The sequence below is a fragment of the Phascolarctos cinereus genome, unplaced genomic scaffold, assembly GCF_003287225.1.
Source record: "Phascolarctos cinereus isolate Bilbo 61053 unplaced genomic scaffold, phaCin_HiC Scaffold_9;HRSCAF=440, whole genome shotgun sequence".
NCBI lineage: Eukaryota > Metazoa > Chordata > Mammalia > Diprotodontia > Phascolarctidae > Phascolarctos > Phascolarctos cinereus.
Window position 1 is genome coordinate 14633775 of NW_027556402.1, and position 22941 is coordinate 14656715.

General features: G+C 38.2%; 1 protein-coding gene across 4 annotated transcripts in view; it reads left to right on the plus strand.

Moving 5' to 3' along the window:
• LARP1B (La ribonucleoprotein 1B) overlaps positions 1–22941 on the plus strand; it is an 85945-nt gene that overhangs the window by 8769 nt on the left and 54235 nt on the right. For all 4 annotated transcript variants that reach the window (XM_020988555.2, XM_020988554.2, XM_078148335.1 and 1 more), the window contains exons 2-7: positions 6373–6431; positions 7052–7111; positions 9157–9331; positions 16736–16876; positions 21146–21289; positions 21514–21682. In XM_020988555.2, the coding sequence (XP_020844214.1) occupies positions 6373–6431; positions 7052–7111; positions 9157–9331; positions 16736–16876; positions 21146–21289; positions 21514–21682 (748 nt within the window). The remainder of the gene's footprint in view (positions 1–6372; positions 6432–7051; positions 7112–9156; positions 9332–16735; positions 16877–21145; positions 21290–21513; positions 21683–22941) is intronic.

Sequence of the window (22941 nt, forward strand, 5' to 3'; positions counted from 1 at the left end):
GCTGATTGTATTTTTTCCTGTTACAAGTGAAGATTATCTTTATTATTGTTGTGTTATTAAGGAAAGGCCTCTTTCTGATTACTGTGTCATAGAACTGCTTCCAGTTCTTTCCCTTTTCAAGTAAATGAAGTCAGCTGTTCAAAGGAATAAGTCTTGAGTTTAGAGGTGTGTGTGGATAAGAAAGCTTAGAAAGTAAAGGTCAGAAGTAGTAGAACTGTAATAAATCTTTCTGGGGGGGGGTGGGGAACCATGGTTATCTTAAAACATTTAAAATTAAAAAAGAATCTTAGTTCCCTCCCCTGCTCGTTGAGAAAGCAAAAAAATATGATACTTACTATACATAAGCAGAATGGTTGCAGGGATGCAGGAGAAGCAAGAAAAATAAAGTGGAAAACTTCATTTGGCATGTAGAGTTTATCAGAAGGGTGATGAATCTTGAAGGAGATAGGTTTTCATTTTGGTTTTCCTTTTTCCTTTTGCCACAGTTATTGTACTTGAGTTTGGAGTCTGGGTTACCAAAAAAAAAAAAGTCCCTTTTACAAATATAAGATGGGGGAAGCTTGGCCATAGGATAGCAGTTTGGAAAAAAATCGAAGGGTTAGGGTTAGTGGACTAGACTGCAAGGTCAGTGGTAGTCAGTCCACAGTGTCGTCTGACAGCCAAGAATATTGATGTCAGTTTGGGTTTAAGTTGCTTCAGGAGAGGCAGAGGGCCCAAGACCATGGCTGGAATTTTGTGTTCCATTCCAGTTGCTACATGTTAAGAACAATATTGATAAAACCAGAGCATCCTGAGGAGAGGAACCAGAATGTCTTAAGTTGATAGCAAGAGAGAACTCTGGAGAAGAGAAAACTCATGGAGCATTGTCTTTAAATATTTGCAAGATTTTCATGTGAATAGTAGGCATTAATTATTCTCCTTCTGGTCGAGCCCCGAAAGGAGAGCTAGGACTGATAGATGGAAGTTGTATAGGCAGATATAGGTTGTTTTTTTGTTTTTGTTTTTTGGGCTAAGCATTGGGGTTAAGTGACTTGCCCAGGGTCACACAGCTAGTAAGTGTCAAGTGTCTGAGGCTGGATTTGAACTCAATCCTCCTGACTCTAGGTGCTCTATCCATGGTCCCACCTAGCTGCCTGCAGATAAAAGTTTTGAAATAAGGAAGAAAACCTAGCAGTTTGACCCGTCTTAAAAGTTGACTAGGCTGCCTTTGGAAGTGAGTTGCTGGGGTGTCCGTCCGTGTCGTGTCCCGTCTGTCCGTCCGTCGTCGTCCGTCTCCCCCCCCCCCACAAGAGATATTCAAACACAGATCGATTGGTATGTTATGGAAAGTATTCAGTCTTGTTTATTCATTTAGGTTTGACTAGGGGGTCATTGAAATTCACCCTTCCAACATGAAAATTCTGTCTATCTGTGAGAATGAATGGAAATTTAGATGGTAGTAGTAGTAGGTGTGGTTGGAATGATGGAGAGTAAATGTTTTTATTTCCTGCAAGGTCTTTATTTCACTGATAAATGAAGTCAGCTAAAAAAATTTGCTTTGCTTTTTGCATGATGTTATTTTTCAGTTCTCCTAATCTCCCAGAAAGAAAATATAAATATACTTACAGCTGCCAAACACTGAAAAAAAGGGATTACTTTTTTTTTTTGGAAAATCTTTTCCATTTTTGTTTGCATAAAATCTATACATGTTTTAACATTTCTTCATAGATAAGCAGTATTTTCGTAGCATTATTAAGATATTTTCTACCTGCATTTCTGTTGTCATTCTGCTCCCTATTTTACAGAGCAAGAAATTGAGAGTTTTTCAGGTGATAATGCTACTTGTCCTTAAAGAAGGCAGAGTTAAGTTGTTTCACTGTGAGCTTGAGATGCCCTTTCTTTTGTAAGAAGATTTTTAAAAAAATACATATTGTCAATTGCACAGTACTTTTTTTTTTTGCCCTTAGTACTGCTGTTGGTTACACTTGGCCTTCCTGCCTTTAATTTCTTTTCACTATGCACCATTTTTAGCACGAGGTAAATTTGTATATCATCACTAGAACTCACAGTAAACCATTGTACTGTTTTGCAGAATCTGTATTCATAGATCTGAAGTTTGTCCCATTTTGCAGTTCATTTAAGTCATGTACAGGAAATCTTGTTACCAGGCAGGCTATCTTGGTGTGTAATGAATCAAACTAAAAAGGAATTTAAAAGTTTTTTCAGGTAGATAGTATGTAGGCTATCTGGGTTACTTATTGTTAACCTGTATTCTTTTTCTTTTTTTTTTTTTAGGCTTCTGGGGACTTGCCCAGGGACTTTTTTGGTAACCCAGATTTTTTAGGCAATTAAGTGACTTGCCCAGGGTCACACAGCTAGTAAGTGTCAAGTGTTTGGTCTGAGGCTGGAATTGAACTCAGGTCCTCCTGACTTCAGGGCCAGTGCTCTATCCACTATGCCACTTAGCTGCCCCCTGTTAACTTTATTCAAGAGAAGGATGAATGATCCTAGGGCTTACTTCTGCTTGTACCTCTTTATGACCTGCTTGACTCTGGGGTTAACCAAAACCATGGTGCTCAACTTGTATAGTTTTTTTTGAAAGTCTTTCAAACCTTCCATCTATTGCTTTCCAGTTCTTGTGTATCTGTAAAAGATAGTTGTGGAAATTTATCTTTAGTAAGGCCATTTAATTTCATGAGAATGTAAAAACAAGTTACATTTTGAGGACACTTTAAAAAAACCTTCATTGATATTTTAAAAGCAAAAATCAGATTTTTATTGGTCTTATTATATTGTCTATGTCTTCCCCTATAACTTTTCTATTTCCTCTTCCCAGAGAGCTAACTCATAACAAAGATTTCTTTTTTAAAAAAGAAGAAAAAATTAAGCGAAACCAATCACCAAATTGAAAAAATGTCTTTTGTTCTAGTCAGTGTTTTTCACCAGCGGACTCCAACCACTGCAAAGGAGGAAGGAGAGAGTGGACAATGTTTTCTTATATCTCTTCTGTGAGGCCAAACTTGGTCTGTATAATTTTGCAACATTCAGTTTCTATTTCTTGTGGCTCTTTATTTGCATTGTTGTAGTTATGTATAGTTTTCCTGGCCCTTCCTTGATTCATTTTACATCAGTTCATTTCAGCCTTTTCGCATATCTTTGTATTTATCACCTTTTGTTTTTTTTTTTTAATAGCATGAGACTATTCCATTATCCCTTTTTTAGTTATGTAACAACTTTTTTAGTCTTTCCCTAGTTGATAGGCATCTACCTTGTTTCTAGTTCTTTGCTACTCCCCAAAATGTAACAACGTTTTTAGTCTTTCCCTGGTCCATAGCATAGGGAAAGACTAAAACTACCTTGTTTCTAGTTCTTTGCTACTCCCCAAAATGTTGCTACAAGTATTTTGGTGTATATGGAGGCTTTCTTTTTGTCATTCACCTCACTGGGGGTGCCTGTAAGTGGAATCTCTGGATTCAAATGGTACGGATTTTTTAGTCACTTCATTAACCTAATTCCAAATTGTTTTTCAGAATAGTTGTCTCAGATCACAGCATCTTTCCACGACAAACTCCATCGTTTGTCCTCTTTGCCAATTTGCTGAGTGTGAGGTGAAATTTCAGGGTTGTTTAGATTTTCTCTCAGTAATTTGGAATATTTCATATGATTGTGAATCTATGATAATTCTTTTGAGAACTGTTCATATTTTTTGACCCCTTTATTGGGGAATGACTGTTGGGAAATCTTTGATATTAAATTTGTAATAGGGATTTGGTAGGAAATTGTTTCCCAGTCAGTTGCTTTGCTTATTCTAGATACTTAATTTTATTTTAGCAAAAGCTTTTCAATTACATGTAACCAAAATTATATGTTTTGTCTTTTGTAATTGCTTCTATGCCTTGTTGGTGAAAGCATTTATCCCTTACCCATAGCTGTGAGAGATGTGGGTCTGGTCTGCTTCTCTTCTCAGTTCTGTTGGCATGATCTTCAGTGTCTAGTGTGCAGAGCCATTCTTATTTTTTTTCTTTATATCTTCTTTCCCAACATGCCCCACCCCCCATCCTTTTTAACTAAGAATGGAGAAAAAGGGAAGGAAGCAGTTAATCAGTCAAGTCATGACATTATATTCAGTGTTCCACATTCATAGCCCCCGCACCTCTGCAAAGAAGGGAGGAAAGTGCAATGTTTTATTTCTTGGGCATCAAGCTTGGTCATTATGACATGACGTTTTCAATTTTTCAAAAAAAAGTATTCTTTATTTTTACATTGGCTTAGGCATTGTCTGTCTGTACTGCTTTCCTGGTTTTGCTCATTTCACTTTCCATCTGTATATATCTCTTCCCATGTTTGTATCCTTTGTTTTCATCTATTCATAATGCACAGTAATATTTGGTTCTGTCCATGTCCATTAACTACTTGTTTAGCCATTCTCTAACTGATAAATATTTACTTGGCTTTCAGGTTTTTGTTTCTACCAGAAGTGTGGCTATAAATATTTGTGTGTATGTGGGGCCTTTATTTTTATTTTTTACTTCCCTGGGGTGGGATCTCTAGGCCAAAGGGTATAAACACTGTAGTCTCTTTTTAGACTAATATCAAATCGCTTTCCAGAATGATTGGAACAATTTATAGTACTGCCAGTTTTTACAGTCCTTAAAATGTTACTTTTAAAATTTTCTTTTTGAAGTGGTTTGTATTCCTTTGAACAAATTATCCCGTACTTTATCAGTTCATTTGTGGTTTGTGAATCTGTTGGAAAAGTCATGTTAGGCTGAGGGGAGTAATGCCCACTTGTGGTCAGTCCTTCTTGTACAGGCTGAGGCTGGTGGATGGCTTGCTTGAGCTTTGGAATTCTGAGCTGCAGTCAGGTTAAGCCAATTTGTTTTCTACACCTGAGTTCAGAATAAATCTGGTGAGCCCCTAGGAGTAGGGTGGGGAGAGGGGCAGGCTGCCTAGGAAGCTGTGAACCAGCCCAGATTGGAAATAGATTCAAAGCCACTGTACCAATGAACAGTGACATCAGCCTATGAGTAGCTTCTGCACTTTTGAGCCTTTTGGGGCAAGAAAGGGAGATATTTAGTTTAATTTTGGAAGTTATTTTGTTAGGAATACTTGGTTATATATTATAGCTGTATGGTCTATCAAGGGTACTGCTGGTTTTGAAGCTGCAGATATGAATTACAATGGTCCTGTTGCTAGAAAATCATATCATGAACCTTGTGATTTCTTTTTTTTATTAATTTATTTTGATTTATCAATAATCACTTCCATATGCTTTTGAGTTTAAAATTTTTCTCCCCCTCCCTCCCCACCTCTTTCCCCAAGACTGCGCACAATCTGATATAGGCTATACATATACATTCCTATTAAACATTTGCACATTAGTGATATTGTAAGTAAGAATTAGAACCAATAAGAGGAACCACCAGAAAGAGGAAACAAAACTCAAAACGGAAGAAAAAGAATAGCAAATAGTATGCTTCGATCTGCATTCAAACTCCATAGTTCTTTCTCTGTGTATGGATAGCATTTTCCATCACAAGGCCTTTGGAGATGTCTTAGATCCTTGTATTGCTGAGAAGGGTTTAGTTTATCAATATTAGTCATCACACAACATGACTATTACTGTGTACAACATTCTCCTGGTTCTGTTCACTTCACTCAGCATCAGTCCATGCAGGTCTTTCCACATTTTTCTGAAGTCTGCTAGCTCATCATTTCTTATAGCGCAGTAGTATTCCATTACATTCATATACCACAACTTGCTCAGCCATTCCCCAACAGATGGGCATCCTCTTAATTTCCAGTTCTTTGCCACCATGAAAAGAGCTGCTATGAATATTTTTGTCCGTGTGGGTCCTTTTCCCATTTGTATGATCTCTTTGGGATATAGCCCTAGGAGTGCTGTTGCTGTGTCAAAGGGTATGCACATTTTTATAGCCCTTTGGGCGTAGCTCCAAATTGCTCTCCAGAATGGTTGGATCATCTCACAACTCCACCAACAATGCATTAGTGTTCCAATTTTCCTACATCTTCTCCAATATTTATCATTTTCTTGTTTTGTCATCTTGGCCGATCTGATAGGTGTGATGCGGTACCTCAGAGTTGTTTTGATTTGTATTTCTCTACTCGATAGTCATTTAGAGCATTTTTTCATCTGACTATAAATGACTTTAATTTCTTCACCTGAGAACTGCCTATTCATATACTTTGACAATTTATCAATTGAACCTTGTGATTTCTTAATGGGAGAAGTAGTTGTGATGAGTGTACCTGTTATGGACTGTGAAATTGAATGGTTTAATTGAACAACTGCAGTTGATTTTTTTTGCTTCTGAAAAAATAATTTTGAAATCAAAGTCACAAAAGCAAATAACATTATCATTTTTTCCTTAGAACTAAGTTCCGCAAAAATTATAAAAGCAGGAAAACCCAAGACAAAGAAAACCAACAAGGTATGTCTTTTTTCAAGAAATAAATTTAAATTGATCATGTTAAGAGTTTCTGGATCTTTATAGTTATTTTTGTGATTAGCGTAGAAGTATTTTCCCCCTTCAGTATGCCATTTGGATAAGCTCAATTAGGATAAAAATAAAAACTGTATGTTAATGGATATATGTTTGTTAGTGTGATTTTGCTTTTTGGTGAAGCAATTCGGGTTAAGTGACTTGCCCAGGGTCACACAGCTAGTAAGTGTCAGATGTCTGAAGCTAGATTTGACCTCAGGTCCTCCTGACTCCAAGGCTGGAGCTCTATCTACTGCACCACCTAGCTGCCCTTGTTAATGGATATATGGAGAGAGAAGAAGAAATAGATGAAATTTTTCAGTGCATTAATTTATTCTAGAGAACTATAGTTTTAACATTCAGCAATTATTATTTTGAAAGGTATTTTTTTGATCTTCGACAATTTTTCCCCCTGATTATGCATTAGGTGCATGTATGATTTAAATTTGCTTGATTTATTTCTCTTAAATTGCTATAACTTTTTTTTCAGAGACTTTTTTCTATATATGTATTACGTAGAAGTATTTTTTTTATTACATTTCAGAGTAATTTTTTTTGTTGTTTTGCAGGCTAGTGATTTCAGTGACATCACAAATTGGCCAACACCAAGCGAATTAGTGAACAATGAAGTAAGTATTCTATATTTGGAACTTTTTAAGTAAGAAAAAGGCTGTTTCAACTTAGATATCACAAAGCAACATGCTTTTCATATAATTTAGGTAATTGTTAGCTTGCAAAGTCTGCAGTCATAGGATTCAGAGCTAGAAGGTATTATAGAAATCAAGTGGTCTTAATCTCTTCATTTTACAGTTTAACTTGGGCTCAGCTAGCGTTTATATAGCTTTTAATGTGCCTCACAGTTGTTATTTCAGTTGTTTCTCACAAAAGTCATGTATAGTCACTTAGGAAGAGGATTGGAACCCAGGTGATTCACTATTGTTCTGCGTAGTTGAATTTTTTTTTTTACACAGCATCAAAGTTTTACATCACTCATTATATTTACCACAGTCATAGTAATGTGATCTGTGTATCTCTGATGCCGGTATTAGTAGCATGAAGACACACAGTTCCTTTAAATTAAAAGGAATCAAGGTGTAAGAGTGTTTGAATTTTAGTAAAAGATTAATACCTGTCCAGTTTGTTTTAAGCAGTAGACCTAGACTAAAGATAAAAAACAGACTTCCCCTTAAGGAGATTAAATTCTTTGATGGGATGCAGACTCAAAGAATCTGTGATTTTTGTCAGCATGAAGAACTCTTCCCCCAAACCAAGTCTGCCCCAGACATGAAGAGTGACTTGATTAGGGTTACCCATCTAGTAGATATCAGAGAAATACTTGAATGGCCAAGTCTTTAGACTCCAAATCCAGCATTGTTGTACATATGTACATTCAGTTTGTGGAAGGAGAGAATACTAACAACTCAGGGAATCAGGAAAGGCTTTCTCCTAGGAGGCAGTACCTGAGCTGATGTACTTGGAGGAAGCTAAGACTATTAACAGAATGAAGCAAGGAAGGAAATAGGCTTCATTGTTTTGTTTTGTTTTTTTTTTTCTTTTGCTAGGCAATGGGGTCAAGTGACTTGCCCAAGGTCACACAGCTAGTAAGTGTTATGTGTCTGCGGCCGGATTTGAACTCAGGTCCTCCTGAATCCAGGGCCAGTGCTCTATCCGCTGCACCACCTAGCTGCCCCCGGAAATAGACTTTAGAAATAGTGGAAAGTCCATGCAGTAGTATAGAGGTGGGAAATAGAATGAGCTGTTAGAGGAGTGGCAACTTAGAAGCTTGTTCGGCTAAAATAGAGTTGTTGAAGGGGAATAATTTGAAATAAATCTGGAAAGTTCACTGTTGGTGTTAATCAATTATTTTAGTGGTTTGTGATGAGTGTGTGAAGCCTGCCTACCAGGGGTCCCAGTGTTTTTGGTAACTTAGAGAATTTTGTGATGTATTTGTAATTTCTACATTAATTAGGTGTCGTCTGCTGATTAAATGAAACACACTGTTTTTTGCATTTGACATAAATCCAAAAAAAATTATTGAGATTCTAATGGTTTAACTCTTTACATGGACCCTGATGGGCTGGCTTGCAGCTTTCTTGGGTCTCTAAGCCTTTCCCTGAAAATCTGGACAATTCTGTGGTAGGAGAGCTTTCTTTGATTTTTTTCTTGGGTCCGAACCTGTGATTTCATCAGTGTGGGGAGCTCCTGATCTAGAACTCCCTTCACTGATAGCAGATCAGCAATTTGCATGGTAACTTAGAGTCTGACACGAGTTTCCTGGGTCACTTAGAGATCAGATTACTTGCCCAAGTCACACAAAACTCTCTGCTTTTGGAAATAGGACTTGAACCCATGGTCTGTCTTCTACTGTATCATATAGACTCATCTGCTCAAAAAAACTGACCATTGTAAAAAGCTTAGGCAGATGTTTCACATTAACATGTGATCACTTCATCCAGATGTTTTTAAGTTGACTACATAGACTTTACAAGAGCTGAAATAACTTCAGGCAGTGTTGTTGGCATCTATAGGACCTAGTATGTTCTTAGCTCTCGGTGGCATTTTTGGGTTGGTTTATTGATTTTATTTTTAGCATTAGGTGTTCTCACATCTTTTAATATCTGTTATAATGATCGTAGTATTATTATGATAATTCATTCATCAAAATTTTATACAGTGCCAGAATGTTACCAGTCAACCGAGTAAGAAGCCACAGAACAGAAGAGAAAAGGAAGAGAAGATTGAGAAGAGAGCTGCCAGTGACAGTAAAGAGACCCGGGAAGCAAAGCTTGATGGCCCTGCAGAGACCGTCAGTGAGGACGAGGCCCAGGCGAATAGTCAAAGAAAGAGAGGTTGGTCGAGGTTGCTTTGATAATCAGGTTAATGAAGAAGAGCCCGTGCAATTACTCGTTAGGAGAGAGTGCTTTTGAGTGAAGCGTCCGGAAGAGCAGCTCACTGGGGCTTCTCCCTGAGGCCAGTATACATACTATTTGTACTTCCATGACTTTTATTGCCATAGTATCTGTCTGTGAAAGGGAAGTTAACTGAGATGAACACTGAAATAAAATGGAAGGAACCTCCTTCCTTTCTAGTCATATTTCAGAGGTTGAAGGGACCCTGATGAAAAACTAGAGCTGGCCTCTTTACCTGGAGCCCGTGAGCTCCTTTTTAAAATATTTTGATAACTGTTTCAATAAAATTGGTTTCCATTGTAATCATATGTATTTTATTTTATGCATTTAAAAACATCCTAAAAAATGGGCCGCAGTCTTTCCTTGCTAGGCCGCCAGAGGGTTACATGAGACAAAAAAAGGTAAGGAAACCCTGATCCAGTTTAGTCTGTATCTTAACAAGAATCCCATCTGCAATCTAGCTTTTCTTTGAAAATCTTATGAGAGGAAAATCCTGCTGTCTCCTGAGATAGTGCATTGTATTTTGGGGGTAGCTATAATTAATCGTTAGGATGTCTTATTTTATCAAGCAAAATCTATTTCTGTTGCACTTTAACCCGTGTTTCTAGATCTACCTTATAGTGCCTGGCAGAACAAGGCTAATCCCTTTTCCACATTAGGGCCTTTCAGATACTTGGTGACCGTCACATTCTACCCTGAGTCTTTTCTGCCTGCTGAATTTCCCCAGTTTCTTCAACTAACTCTTATGGTGGGATCTTGAGGCTTTTTACTGGCATGGTAGCATTTCTGTAGTTATTCTCCAGCTACTAAAAACGTGATGCCCCAAACTGGAAGAAGCACTGCAGGTGGGAACTGACAGGAGAGAGACAGGTTAATGCTCGACTCATTCTGTCTGCTCTCTATGGGAAGGGAACTTAGGATTGATTACCTTGTTGGGCTGCCATGCTGTATTGTTGATTCATTTTGAGTTTACCCCAAAATCCTGAATCTCTTCAAATGAACTGCCCTCTAGCCAAGCCTCCTCTGTTTTGTACTTGTGAAATTGGTTTTTGGAACTCCAGTGTAAGGCCTCATCTCATTTGATTCATCCCAGTGTTCCAGCCTCTTGAGGCTTTTTGGGATCCCTCCCAGTTTTTCTCAGCTGCACGCTGGATAAGCTAGCTCTCTAGACCTTCATCCAGGTCATCTATAACAACATACAGTAGCAAGGGACAAGCCCAGATCCTGGGGTCATACCACTGTAGACTGTCTCTCAAGTTACTGTGGGACCATTAAATGACTGCTTTTTGGGTCCATACTTTCAACCCGAGTCTGAACTATTGGCTGGCCCCATATTCTTCCTTATTTACAAGGATAGAAACTGTGAAACTGTGTCACAGGCTTTCCTATAATCTAGGTCAAGTGTGTCTATGTAGCTCCTCTGAATTGGCTTTAGTGACCCTGTGAAAAAAGGAAGTGTTCTTTAAGTCTGATCGACTTGTTCTTGATGAAGATCTTATTGACTCTCAATCACACTGTCCTGTTCTAGATGTTTAAACTTTTGAATATGCATTCTGTCACTTTTTCTAGGCATCACATTGAGCTTGTAGTTTTCAGATTTTGTTTTCTTCCCGTTTTTTGAAAATCAAGACATTTGGAAAATCAGGACAATTAGTCCTGACACATACTTCCCATTCTGCACAGTCTATCGGTGGTCACTGACAGCGAGTGGGTCTGACAATTGGATTGGGTAGTTTGTATACAAAAGAAGAATTCAGTAGTGAAACTGAAATTTCAAATTTGGTCAAGCATTCTCAGATAATCTCAGAGGGGAGGAAGTGATCTCAGGGCCTATCCAGTCCAGCTCCTAAATGAATAAGAAATGCTCTACTACATCCTCACCAAGTGAGCCTTTTTTGAAGACTTCTGGTAAGGAGGAGGTGTCACTGTTTCCTAAAGATAGCCCTTTCTACTTTTGGGTAATTTTGTTGAGCAAATTCTTCTTTGCTTGAAGCCTGAATCTGACTTTGTAGTTTTTGTGTGTTGTTCCCGGTTCTGACCTTTGGGTCCAAGTAGAATCGCTGACCCTTCTGCTCTACATGTTGGTCATTCAAATACTAGGGTAGCTCTTAAGGTGTCTCCACCCCCCCCCCCCGTCTTCCCTTCTCCAGATTACATTTATCCAGTCCCCTGTTGGCTCTCTAGCTGACCAGGAATGGTCGTCTTGAGGTGGGATATCCAGAATGGAGATATTTGAGACCTGATCTGACCAAGACAGAAAGTAAGAAGTAGTGAAAGACTCTCACCTCTCTCATTGGAGAAACTGACTTGCTTGAGATGCAGTCTCAGCTGGCATTTAGCTTATTTTTGGCTTCCATGGCACACTGTTAGGACTCAAGACCTTGTAGACTGCTGAGACCCCTCGATTTTCACTGATATGGTAATTGCAATGTGATATTCAAAGATGGTGTCCCGGCATCATGTGCCGTCAAGGATTCTCTGGTGTTAAGTAAAATCTGGGCGTATTTTTACGGCTGAGGAAATTGGGGTCCATGGAAGTGAAGGAATGTGTCTAAGGTCCCAAAGGTCACCAATGGCAGATTCAGGAGCAGACCCAGGAATCCCTGTTCTTCATCTACAGCTCTTGTCTTCTGCACCATGCTCACTCGCTTCACTCTTTGAAAGGGCTTTGGCAGACTTGGCTCTTCAAGGGGAGCTTTTGTGAAGCAAAAGCTACTCTTTTAAATAAATGGAGATGAAAACCTAAACAAAGCAGAAAGAAATCTCAGGAACATTTTCTTCTTTTCTTGGAACTCTTTCTATCTCAGTTGTAAAAACTGGGATACAGTTTTACCCAAAACCCCCCCCCAAACCAAAAAAAACCCAAACCCAGACACATTGAGGATTGTCATTGATTCAATATTATAGACTCTTTTTAGTTGAAGAAAGTTACGTAAAAATTTGTATGGACTTTTAAAAATTATTGAAAACTTCCTTGGAAGAATAAAAATTTAGTGTATTCTAGAAAGATGCAGAAGTATAATTATAGGAAGAGAGTCTCTCCCTTTTCAACTGCTTCTTCACATTCTTCCTCCTTTAAAAAAAAAAGCATGGATAATGCTTTTATCTAACAGTTATTTCTAGGAAGAATGCAACCTCTCCTTCCCCTAGATTGAACCCTTCCTTGGGACAAAACAAAAATCTGAAGCCCACGAAAACAGCCAACGTTGTAGCAATGTTGTACAAATATTGTGCCTCATTTAGAGTCCTGTGTATCTTCTCTCCCCCTTCCAACCCCCAATCTGTTCTCCATGGAGAAAGGAGATTCTGTTCTTGGGGACCTTAATGGGCTTTTTACTGATTTGGCTTTTAAATGTATCTTCCCCAAATTGTATGGGTAGGGGGTTGGGGTTGGGTAAGTCCTGTTCAGCCTTTTCCTTCTGTAAGAAATCTAAATGTGGTTTTATGAGGAAACCAAGTTGTGAGTAATATGTTAGTCCTATAAAGGACACTGAATAATTATCATATTGCAATATGTCTTCCAATTTTTTTCCTCCCATTTAGAATTCTGAATTAGTATTAGGTATCTGCTAGTCTGAAATTTACCGGTGTTTGGTCAATCTTCAGTTTTGGCCCACATCAAATAACAGACAGCAACTCTAAGAACCTCCCTATCATTTAAAATACTACAATTGCGTTTCATGTATTAGAATCATTCCATTGTAGGACTGGAAAAGACCTTGGAAAATATTTAGTCTAACCTCCTTTTTAAAAAAAACACTATCATTAGGAAACTGAGAAATTTTCACAGTGACTGTATTAGTTAATAGACATGTTAATGGTAGTGCTGAAACTAGAAACATAGTCTCTGACGGGAATCCCTGTCTAATGCTGTTAAAGCACTCTTTAGCCTTGATAAATATCCTATAAAGTGGGCACACAGGCACTACTCAATGTGATGATTTACAAGGTCTCACTTTATTGTAAAATATTCCTCTCTAGTACTTAGAAGCTATAGTGCTACTGAAATGTAAAATTTATCTCTAAAACAAACACAGCCACAAGGTGGTTATTGAACAATTAATCAGTGTTTTTGAAGGGTTTTTTGGAGATGATGTGGGGCTTATGTTATTTTTTATAAGATCCCTGCCGTGAAAAGCAGTTGTTTAAAAGTAAAGAACATTGTAGCACCTAGTTCTACTTGATGGTATCCCCAAGGACTTGAGTTCTGAGAATGTGCAGAACGAAAGCTTTTGAATCTGGCTGGGCCTTCTGACTACTATTGTTTACTTTGTTCTGTGTCCCCCCGCCCCCCAATCTTAGAGGGGAAAAACTGATGGAAGATACATATATACTCATGCATATGTGTGTGCATGCATACATGCATGCAAATTGTGGAAAGGAAGGGCAGCCACATACCTTTACTACTGATGGGTGTTTGTTTAGAAATTTATCTAATCAGCCTGAGGGTTTTTTTTTTTAAATGCTGAGTGAGTGGCAGAAATCAATTCCATCTTAGATTTCCTTTAGGAGCCACTGTCTATTTGGGCCTGCTATAGAAATAGATAAATGAGTGAGTGAAGACTTTGGAAAATAAATTTATAGTTGTCACTGAATGAGTAATGATTAATGCCCTGTGAAAAATGGGACTCCCTGAATTTGGGTTGTAAGTCAGGAACTTGGAGGATAGGACTAAGTTATGAGCTTCAGTTCACTTAGTATCACCAGCCAGTCTAGAAGGTAAAGGATGGAGCTGATGTGTTCTTGGTGGCTTGCCCCACCCTACAGGAAACCTGCCATATTCTGTATCCTGTGTGAGGACTTCTTTGTCAATTTCAGGTAAATCCATTATGGTTTTGTTATTTCTAATTATAAAAGTATAAAAAGGCTCTACATATTCTGCGGCAACCACCCTGATGTAGGACGGGATTGAAAAACCTCTAAGCTTCTCATTTCAGAGCTCTGCCCTTTCCTCTGTAAGGGAAGTCTCAAAGGGTCCTCATCAGAACTTCCCCTGATTTCTTAGACCAGAATAGGATAGAAGCAATGAGACCCTTCAGGAGGCAGGACTATTAAAAAGGAGAAATGACAGTTGACATCCGGGGTGGCAAGAAAGGAAAATGACTGAAGGCTTCAGGATTCCTCTGGGATGTGTTTTAAAGGGTCCTGGACAATAATGACTAACACACAGAGAAGAGGGGCAGGTGGGCAAGGGCCCATGCCGCCGCCTCCTTTTTCCATCCTTGTCTTCAAGTGGGTAAAGGGTGGAGATTAAATGAGACATCATCGGACTGAGAGGGACTTGCTCATACTGAGGGGACTGGATGGGAATGGAGTAAGTTGTGTTTCTAGTCTGGTTCCAAATAGGTCATCCTTTTCCTGTCTGCATTGGTAACCTCCAATAATACTAGGTCAGCCCTAGAGTTTTTGGTAGAATTGAAAAGAAGGCATATTTTGTTGTGGTTTCTGATTGCATATCCCTTCCTGGACCCTTTTCCTACCTTCTGCCTTCTTTTTCTTCACCATTCAGATACTGCTCAGTATCTGCTTGGGGCCGTTTCAGATTCCTTAGCATAGGTTAAATGCTGATCTAAGATGCCTCTTCCCATCCAGAATATACCATTTGAAATTCATCTGGACTCTGATAGGTTTGATTTGATTAAACTGATTAGCACGGAGGTGTCTAATATAGTAGCCCTCTAGAAAGAAGGCATTTGCATTGTTTTTAGAAAGAGCTTGTAAAATCTGCCAGGTTCCTTAGGTATTCTTTACTTCTTTACTTCTTTACTCCTTTACTTCTGCTCCACACCTGGTTTGTCAAGGAGTAGAAGGTAGCGACACAGTGGTGTCGTCTCACATTTTTTAAACTTTTCGCACCCTCTTCACCTATTACTTGTGGTGGGAGCACGGGATGGCACAGAAAGACACCGATTTTGAACCCTTGTCTCAGTTCAGAGGGCCTCTAATCATGTACCACGAGATCGTTGTTGGTTATAATGACCCCGAGTCATCCAGCAGAAGTGAAATGATGCTCAGCTTCCTTTCAAGAAAGTAGAGAATGGTTTATATGCATGTCGATTCAGTCAGCCAGTGCACACTTGTTAAATGCCTGCTTTGTGCCATGCACTGTGCGAAGCACTGAGAATACAATGACAAAAGACAGGCCTGCTCTCCAAGAGCTCCCAGTCTAGTAGGGGCTGGGACAACATGGAAACTACTATGTACAAATAAGATGAAGATATATCTATAGATGATCTCCAGTTTATATACACAAATACATGTGCATATATGTAATGTAGGCAGTCAGTAAGAATGAGAAAAGAAAGATCTGCCTGATCTAATTGTGCATTCACATGTATGAATATACTTTTTATACACAAAGTATATCCAGTTTTAGTCACCATGCCTACTTATCTGATTGCTTTCTTCATCCTTTGAATTATGTCATACTGGTCTTTCTGATATCATACATTTCTTAGTATTATTCATAATGACAATATGCCCCATTTCATGTCTATGCCACAATTCTGCCATTTCCCAAACATGCGGCATTAACAGTTTTTTGGTATTTGTATAATACAATTTTAGAAATACTCCTGTAAAAATTGTTGAATGACCAAATTAAGATGATAATCTTCTAATTCATTTATATGAGATACCTCATTTTCCAATAATTCCCAGGCAAATATGAAGTATTTGTGTTACGTTATAGTGGGGTGGTTTAAAACCAGACAAAGCATTTTGGATTTCTAAGGATGTTTCTTTACTGCATTTAGGGTTATCAAGTAAGGTAACACTGAAGATGGCAGGCCTCTTCAGTACCTTGGGGGGAATCAGTGTTTCTAATCTCTCATAATGGTTTCTATCTTTGGACGATATTTTTCTCAGGTCAACTCAGTGCAAAAGAAAAATGTCCTGTGTATTCTGACACTGATTTCCATCCTCCTTTCCAAAATCACTTGTCTTTGTTGTGAAGATGCAAAATGTTTATTGGTATCATTAAAAGAGGCAACTTAGTCAGGAACTTCATAAATGCAGAGGAGAATATAAATCGATGTCCCACAATTATCCCCTTAAGAATAAATAAACATAGTTACCTTCTTTTGCCTTTATTCTTTGTCATATTTAATTTCATTTGTAAATAGATTTTTTGAAAATTGTTCACTTTTTACTTGTCTTGTTTTTTAAAGTTCAAATTCAATAATATTGATTTTAGGTGATACTTGACTCCAATTTCTAAAAGGAGATATTTGCTTTTTAAAATTTCTAGAATACTAGCCATATGATTTTTCAAATTTTCTTTTTAAATATTAGAAAAACCATAGTAATTTTTATTCAAAAAGATTCTGTTTTGTATTCTTTAAGCTAATAAGCACAAGTGGGTACCACTTCATTTAGATGATGTAAGACCTGATAGCCAAGAAAGACCAGGATCACGGAACAGCTCAAGATCTCAACCAGAAGCAAATAAGTCAGCGCATAACAACCGACGAAATGACTCACGAAGTAAGTAACTTTCTCGTGGTAAAAAGGACTAAATATACATTCTGAATGCCAGACTCATTTGGCATAGGTAAGGTTTCTGTTAATGTTGTGTTTTAAATAAAATAACATAATAGCTGGAGAGGCAGTTTCCCTCGGTGGATGAAGAGGAAAGAAGATCTGGGTTGGAGTCTTTCCTCTGACATTGACTGTGGACTAGCTGAGGAAGGGAGACTCTCAAGGTTCTGGGCAAGGCATTTACTGGCCTTTCCATGTTCTAGACAACTTACTCTAAGGTGCTGCCTGGCCATGGGAGAGGAGGTTTCTTCACTTAGGAGTTGCTTGTGCCAGAGAAATCGTGGGTGTAGTCCCCATTCCTAAGAGTAGCTGATCCTTTGGTGTATAAACTTTAAAGTTTGCAAAATGCTTTTTACATAGATGATAGCCTCACAGTGAGTCTGTGGTGTTATGGTTAGGGTAAGTCCCTCTTATCGATGAGGAAAGAAGTCTCACAGTGAGTTAATGTCAGAGGCAGGATTGGGACCCTTGTCAGACTCTCTTAAAGTCCAGCTTTCTAGCCATTATTAAGTAGTGTTCAGTAAGTGTTAGCAATGAAAGGATGATTTCAAGAATTCTCAGCAGTCAAAGATGACAGTATTAACCATCTTTTAGGAAATCTGATGAACTGTGTGGCATAATGTCAGATGTTTAAATTTTACTTGTAAATAAAGGAAGTGAATGCATCCTAGACAGAATGGAAGGAAGGAATGAAAAAGCATGTATCATATGCTTATTGTGTGCCAAGCATGACTAAGGGATTGCATGTCAAGAATGTTTTTATAGCCTGGATTTTTTTTCAAATTTTAGCGTAGAACCTTTGTTGAATGTAATGATCAGTACATTATATGATGACTATATGAAGTTCCCTGTGTCTCCCCTCCACCCCCCTAGTCACACACACACACACACACACACACACACACACACACACACACACACACAGAGAAAATATCTTGTGTCTAGCATGGTGTTAAATAAAGTGATCTGGCTAGATGTTTCTGGTAACTAACATAGTTGTATATTTTATTAAGTCAGTTGAAATATTGGTACTAATAGAATGAAAATATTTCATATTTATGTTCTAATATATGTTTAAAGTACCACTGGAATAAACTTACTCGATTCCAAATGTGGAATTCTTCCTGGTTGCAGCAATAGCACAAGGCTTAAGGAACAGAGGGTGTTCCCCTTGCCCCAGCTAGGTTCCATTACCTTAGCTATAGTCTAAATAAAAAGCTGGTAGGTATAATAAAACATTTATTTGGGTGTCAAGCCCTGCCTTTAGTTCCAGCTTCACCACTAGCTGAATGTGTGGCTTTGGGCAAGTCGCATAATTGTAATGGCAAAAACTAGCATTTAAATAGTACTTTAAAGTTTGCCAAAGGCTTTCTGTATGTTACCTCATTAATCCTTATAACCACCCTGGGAAGTAGGTGGCTGTTGTTATACCCATTTTAGACTAGGGATAACTAGTCTAAACTAGTTAAGTTATTTGCCCCCACAAAGCTAAAAAGCGTATCTGAGGTACGATTTGGACCCAGGTCTTCCTGACTTCAAGTCCAACAGTCTTAATTACTGCACCACCCAGCTGCCTCACTTCTTGGCCTTAATTTTTAAATCTGGAAGACAAGAAGATTGGCATAGATATCCCTGTGGAGTTTGATGTGTCAGTACTGTAGTTTATCAGAGGCCGTACTTGACTCTTGAAGGTAGTTTTGGGAAAGAAAATTCATATCTCCTGATGCATTTATGTGCCTGTTTTATCATTTCTATAAAATCTTTGTGAGTGATCTAGGCATGTGTTGAGTATCCATCAGTACTTAGTCTCGAATAGAGTGTATAAGAGCTGGATCCAAAATTGAATTAGGAACAAAGTGGACTGGATTGCATTTGGGAAATTGTATGGTACTTTCAGTGATTCCAGCCTTCTTGAAACACTCTGTCCTTTTCAACATGAGTATTCTAATATTTGTACTATGTGACTTTACATTAGAGAGTACCATAGACTCTGAAGAATAAAATAACAAATAAAAGGAGTTAAGTGACTGAAATACATTACCTGCATCAAATTCTATGTATGAAGTGGCATAGAAGGTGTTCTAGAGACAGAAAAGAAGGTGTGCCTGATACATAGTAAGCGCAAGGCCCAACAGATGGGACAGCACATGTCTTGTGTTGATCTGAGGAAAGCCCTTGGCATGGTGAGTAGACTCCCTGAAGGCAGGCCGTGGCAAGATGTGCAGAGTGGTCATGGGAGAAGAGCCTGCATCCCCGCAAGGCTGCCTGGCCGCTGCTGACAGAGTAGATGACCTTGGGGTTTGTGCAAACTAATTTTAATCAGCTGGGGTCATAGGAATGACTGGCTGACTACATGAGATGAATTTTTCTATTACACAGGAATAACTTCTGTCACATCTGATTGGGTGACAATAGTTTGGTGGTGAGGCAACAGCTGCCAACACAATTGTCTTTCCTGATACTATATTCTCTTTCTAATCTCGTCCCTGAACAGCCTGTTTTTGATATTGTCATTATCCTCATCTAGAAATAGGATTTAGATAGAGAAGTTCATTGGTTCTTAGATTTAGAAGGCCTTTAGTGCAACCCCCTTATTTTATAGATGGAGAACTGAGTGCCACTAAGGTTGAAGTCACTTTCCCAAATTTATAAAAGGAGTAAGTTAAGTGACAGAACGGGGACTTGGAGAGGGCTTGAGTCCTTCTGTTACACCAAATTGCTTCCTTTAGTTGAATGAAGAAAAAGGCATACATTTTTAAAAAAGAATTAGAGTTGCGAATCCTCTCCTTCAGTGAACTCATCTTTTATCACCTGCCGCACAATTCAGGCACGTCTAGCATAACATGAACACAGAATCAAATGAGACACATTCCTAGTAGTTTTTTTGTCAAACGTTTAAGAGAATGTACTAGCTCACAATGAAGAGAAAGAATAAGTAGACCAAAGCGCAGAAGAGCCCTGGAAATGAAAGGTGAGGAGAAGATTAGAGGAGGAAAGTCTTAGTCCACTATGTTGGAAAATCAGGAGAGCTGATCTTGATCCGTTTTTCTTGCTGCCTCTTGAACAGCAGATATATCAGATAACCTTCAGGAGACCCCATTTGGTGAAGGCTGGCTGGCAGCCTTTAACTTAGGCAGCCCTAAAGTGGCTCTCACCTCAGCTTGGGGATTTTAGACGTCTCTTGGTAATCCAGAAATGTGAGATTTGGTAGAAGGTGTCTCTAGTGTGTTTTCTATTGCAAAGCAGCCTCCATTAGATCTGAGATGAGGCAAGGTGTAGGGGGCTTTGGGATGGAGGCAGGTGGAAGGGAGAAAAAAGCTTGAGAAAACATTATGCAAAAATTTGTAGGTTAGGGTTCACAAATATAAGTGATGGAAATCTTAAATTTTTTTTTCGTACTTTTTGTCTTTACATTATGATTATTTCTGGAAACACCCTGTAACAAAGAGAAACAGTTGAGCTCCAACAGCCGTTCTAGGAGACAGCACTAGGTGGTGGGCTAAAAGGAGCAGGAGGTGTGCTTTATCTATTCTTTGGATTTTTCATTTACTCAGAGTTCAGCTTCGCTTTAGTGATCTTAGCATTTGTATTTTTTTTTAAACTTTTAAATTAAAAAAATTTTTAAAAATTTATTTTTAGTTTTCAGCATTCACTTTTATAGGATTTTGAGTTGCTGATTTTCCCCCCTGCCCAAGATGGCATGCAATCTGATACAGGCTATATTTATACAATCATATTAAACATATTTCCACATTAGTCATGTTGTGAAAAAAGAATCAGAACCAAAGGGAAAAAAATACCAATTTAGAGGTTATCTAGATTTTAATCCCTTTGGATTATGTTTAGTTCTCTTCAAATCTATGAAGCATTTAATGGTGATAGTCATATGACCACTGTATATCATTCTTACTTTGCATTTTATTTTATTTTTTTTGGTGAGGCATTTGGGGTTAAGTGACTTGCCCAGATTCACGCAGCTGGTGAGTGTTATGTGTCTGAGGCTGGATTTGAACTCAGGTTCTCCTGACTCCAGAACCATCACTGTATCCACTGCGCCAACTAGCTGCCCCTGCATTTTATTTTAAAAATAAGTTTGTTTTTTTTTTAAAAGTCGTTTTTGGTTGTATTTCCACTCATAGACCTTCATAGATTCTCCTTTGTAACAAAAAAAAAACCCAAGCAGCTAATATATCTGATTTATTTTCTTTTGAAAAGGTTGGAGACGTGATAGAGAAAAGCGAGATGATCAGGATGAAGTTTCCAGTGTGCGAAGTGAAGGGGGTAATATTCGAGGTTGCTTTAGAGGTCGAGGAAGAGGACGTGGCCGAGGAAGAGGACGAGGCAGAGGAAACCCTCGAAGTATGACGGAAGTGTTTTTTGTTTTCTTTAAAGTAGATGAAAATTATTTTTGATCTTCATTGTGCTGTTTGTTTGCCTCCTCTTTGTCCAAAATATTTGAATATTGGTGTGTTTTACTGGCTATTGGAGTGTCACGATAGTGTAAAATTAGGCATTTTTGTGTCACTTTATGAATATTTAGCCTTGGACTTTTGAGTAACCTTTTTCCTCCGTGTTTTTTGAAGTGAACTTTGAATATTCATATGGTTATCGAGAACAACATGGTGAAAGAACTGATCAGCCATTTCAACCAGAACTTAACACTAGCATGATGTATTACTATGATGATGGTACAGGAGTTCAGATGTATTCTGTGGACGAAACATTGCTCAAAGAATACATTAAGCGGCAAATGTAAGTAGATTTCGCATGTAAGTAAGTAGACTTGGACATCTGTGACTTCAATATTAGCATGTTTTCTGTTTTTCAAAAAATAGAGTGGTAAAGTTGGGAAATTTCCATTCATATTTTATTTGTTGATGAAAGGATTTTCCTTCTAATAAAATAGATTGTAGTTGACTCAAACTTTGTAAAACAGATGGCCTTTTTTTTTTTCTCCTAATATTTGAATATTTCGGGTCAGCTAGGTGGCGCAGTGGATAGAGCACCGGCCCTGGATTCAGGAGGACCTGAGTTCAGATCCAGCCTCAGACACGTAACACTTACTAGCCATGTGACCCTGGGCAAGTCACTTAACCCCATTGCCTAGCCAAGCCAAAATAATAATAATAATAATAAAAAAAGTAATATTTGAATATTTCTCTGTTCAGTTAGATAGATGTATCCAAGTTGACACGCCAGGGAAGGATGTCCTATTTAGACCTCTAAGAAGAGTTGATGGAAATGTGAAAGGAACCTACTTTTAAAATTACAGCCTAATTTCTCATAAGTGATTAAATTAAGAATGCAAATTGTGTTTGCCAAAGTAGTGTTAGCCCATGCTTTTAGATGGGTGCTTAATTTCATAAATTGAATGAAAAATGAAAGGAAATGGTTGTGATGATCTTGTGCATTTGTCTGTTGAGTATGAAGTCTAAATCTCTTTGGCCTTGTTTACTTGTTTTGTTTTCTCCTTTATTTTGGCCTCTGGAGGATAGCTGTCGGGCTTGTGTTGTGAGCACTGTTTGAGATGTCACTAGAAGCTTCTTTCCCTGTTACGTTTTAACATAGCTTTCTAGTTTGTTCTTTTGTCTCTTGGAAAAAAAAGTCCTTCTACACATTAGTTATTGTGCAGTGTTTTGTTTAGTGAAGGGAGAGATTGGACATTCCCAGAAGATGTGTGTGTGTGTGTTTGATTTATAGAAATGTGAAATACTTGTTTTTTTGTAAAAAGCAGTTAGGAATGCTGTTTCTCAAGGGGTTAGTAAAAAGAAAATTCTTGAATACTCAACTTACTACTTAAAAAGAAAATGGACTCTGCTTCTTATTGGCAAATATTTCTTTATCAGCACCAGCCGGACACTCTCCTGGCATGCCGTCACGGTAGATTTAATTTTCCTGATAATACATGAAGCAGCTTGTTCATTGTGTTCTTGCTTCTTTTGTTACAGTGATCCCCCAAAAAGAAATGGAAGAAAAAGGCCTTTTTATGAGCAGAAAGTGTCAGGCATATG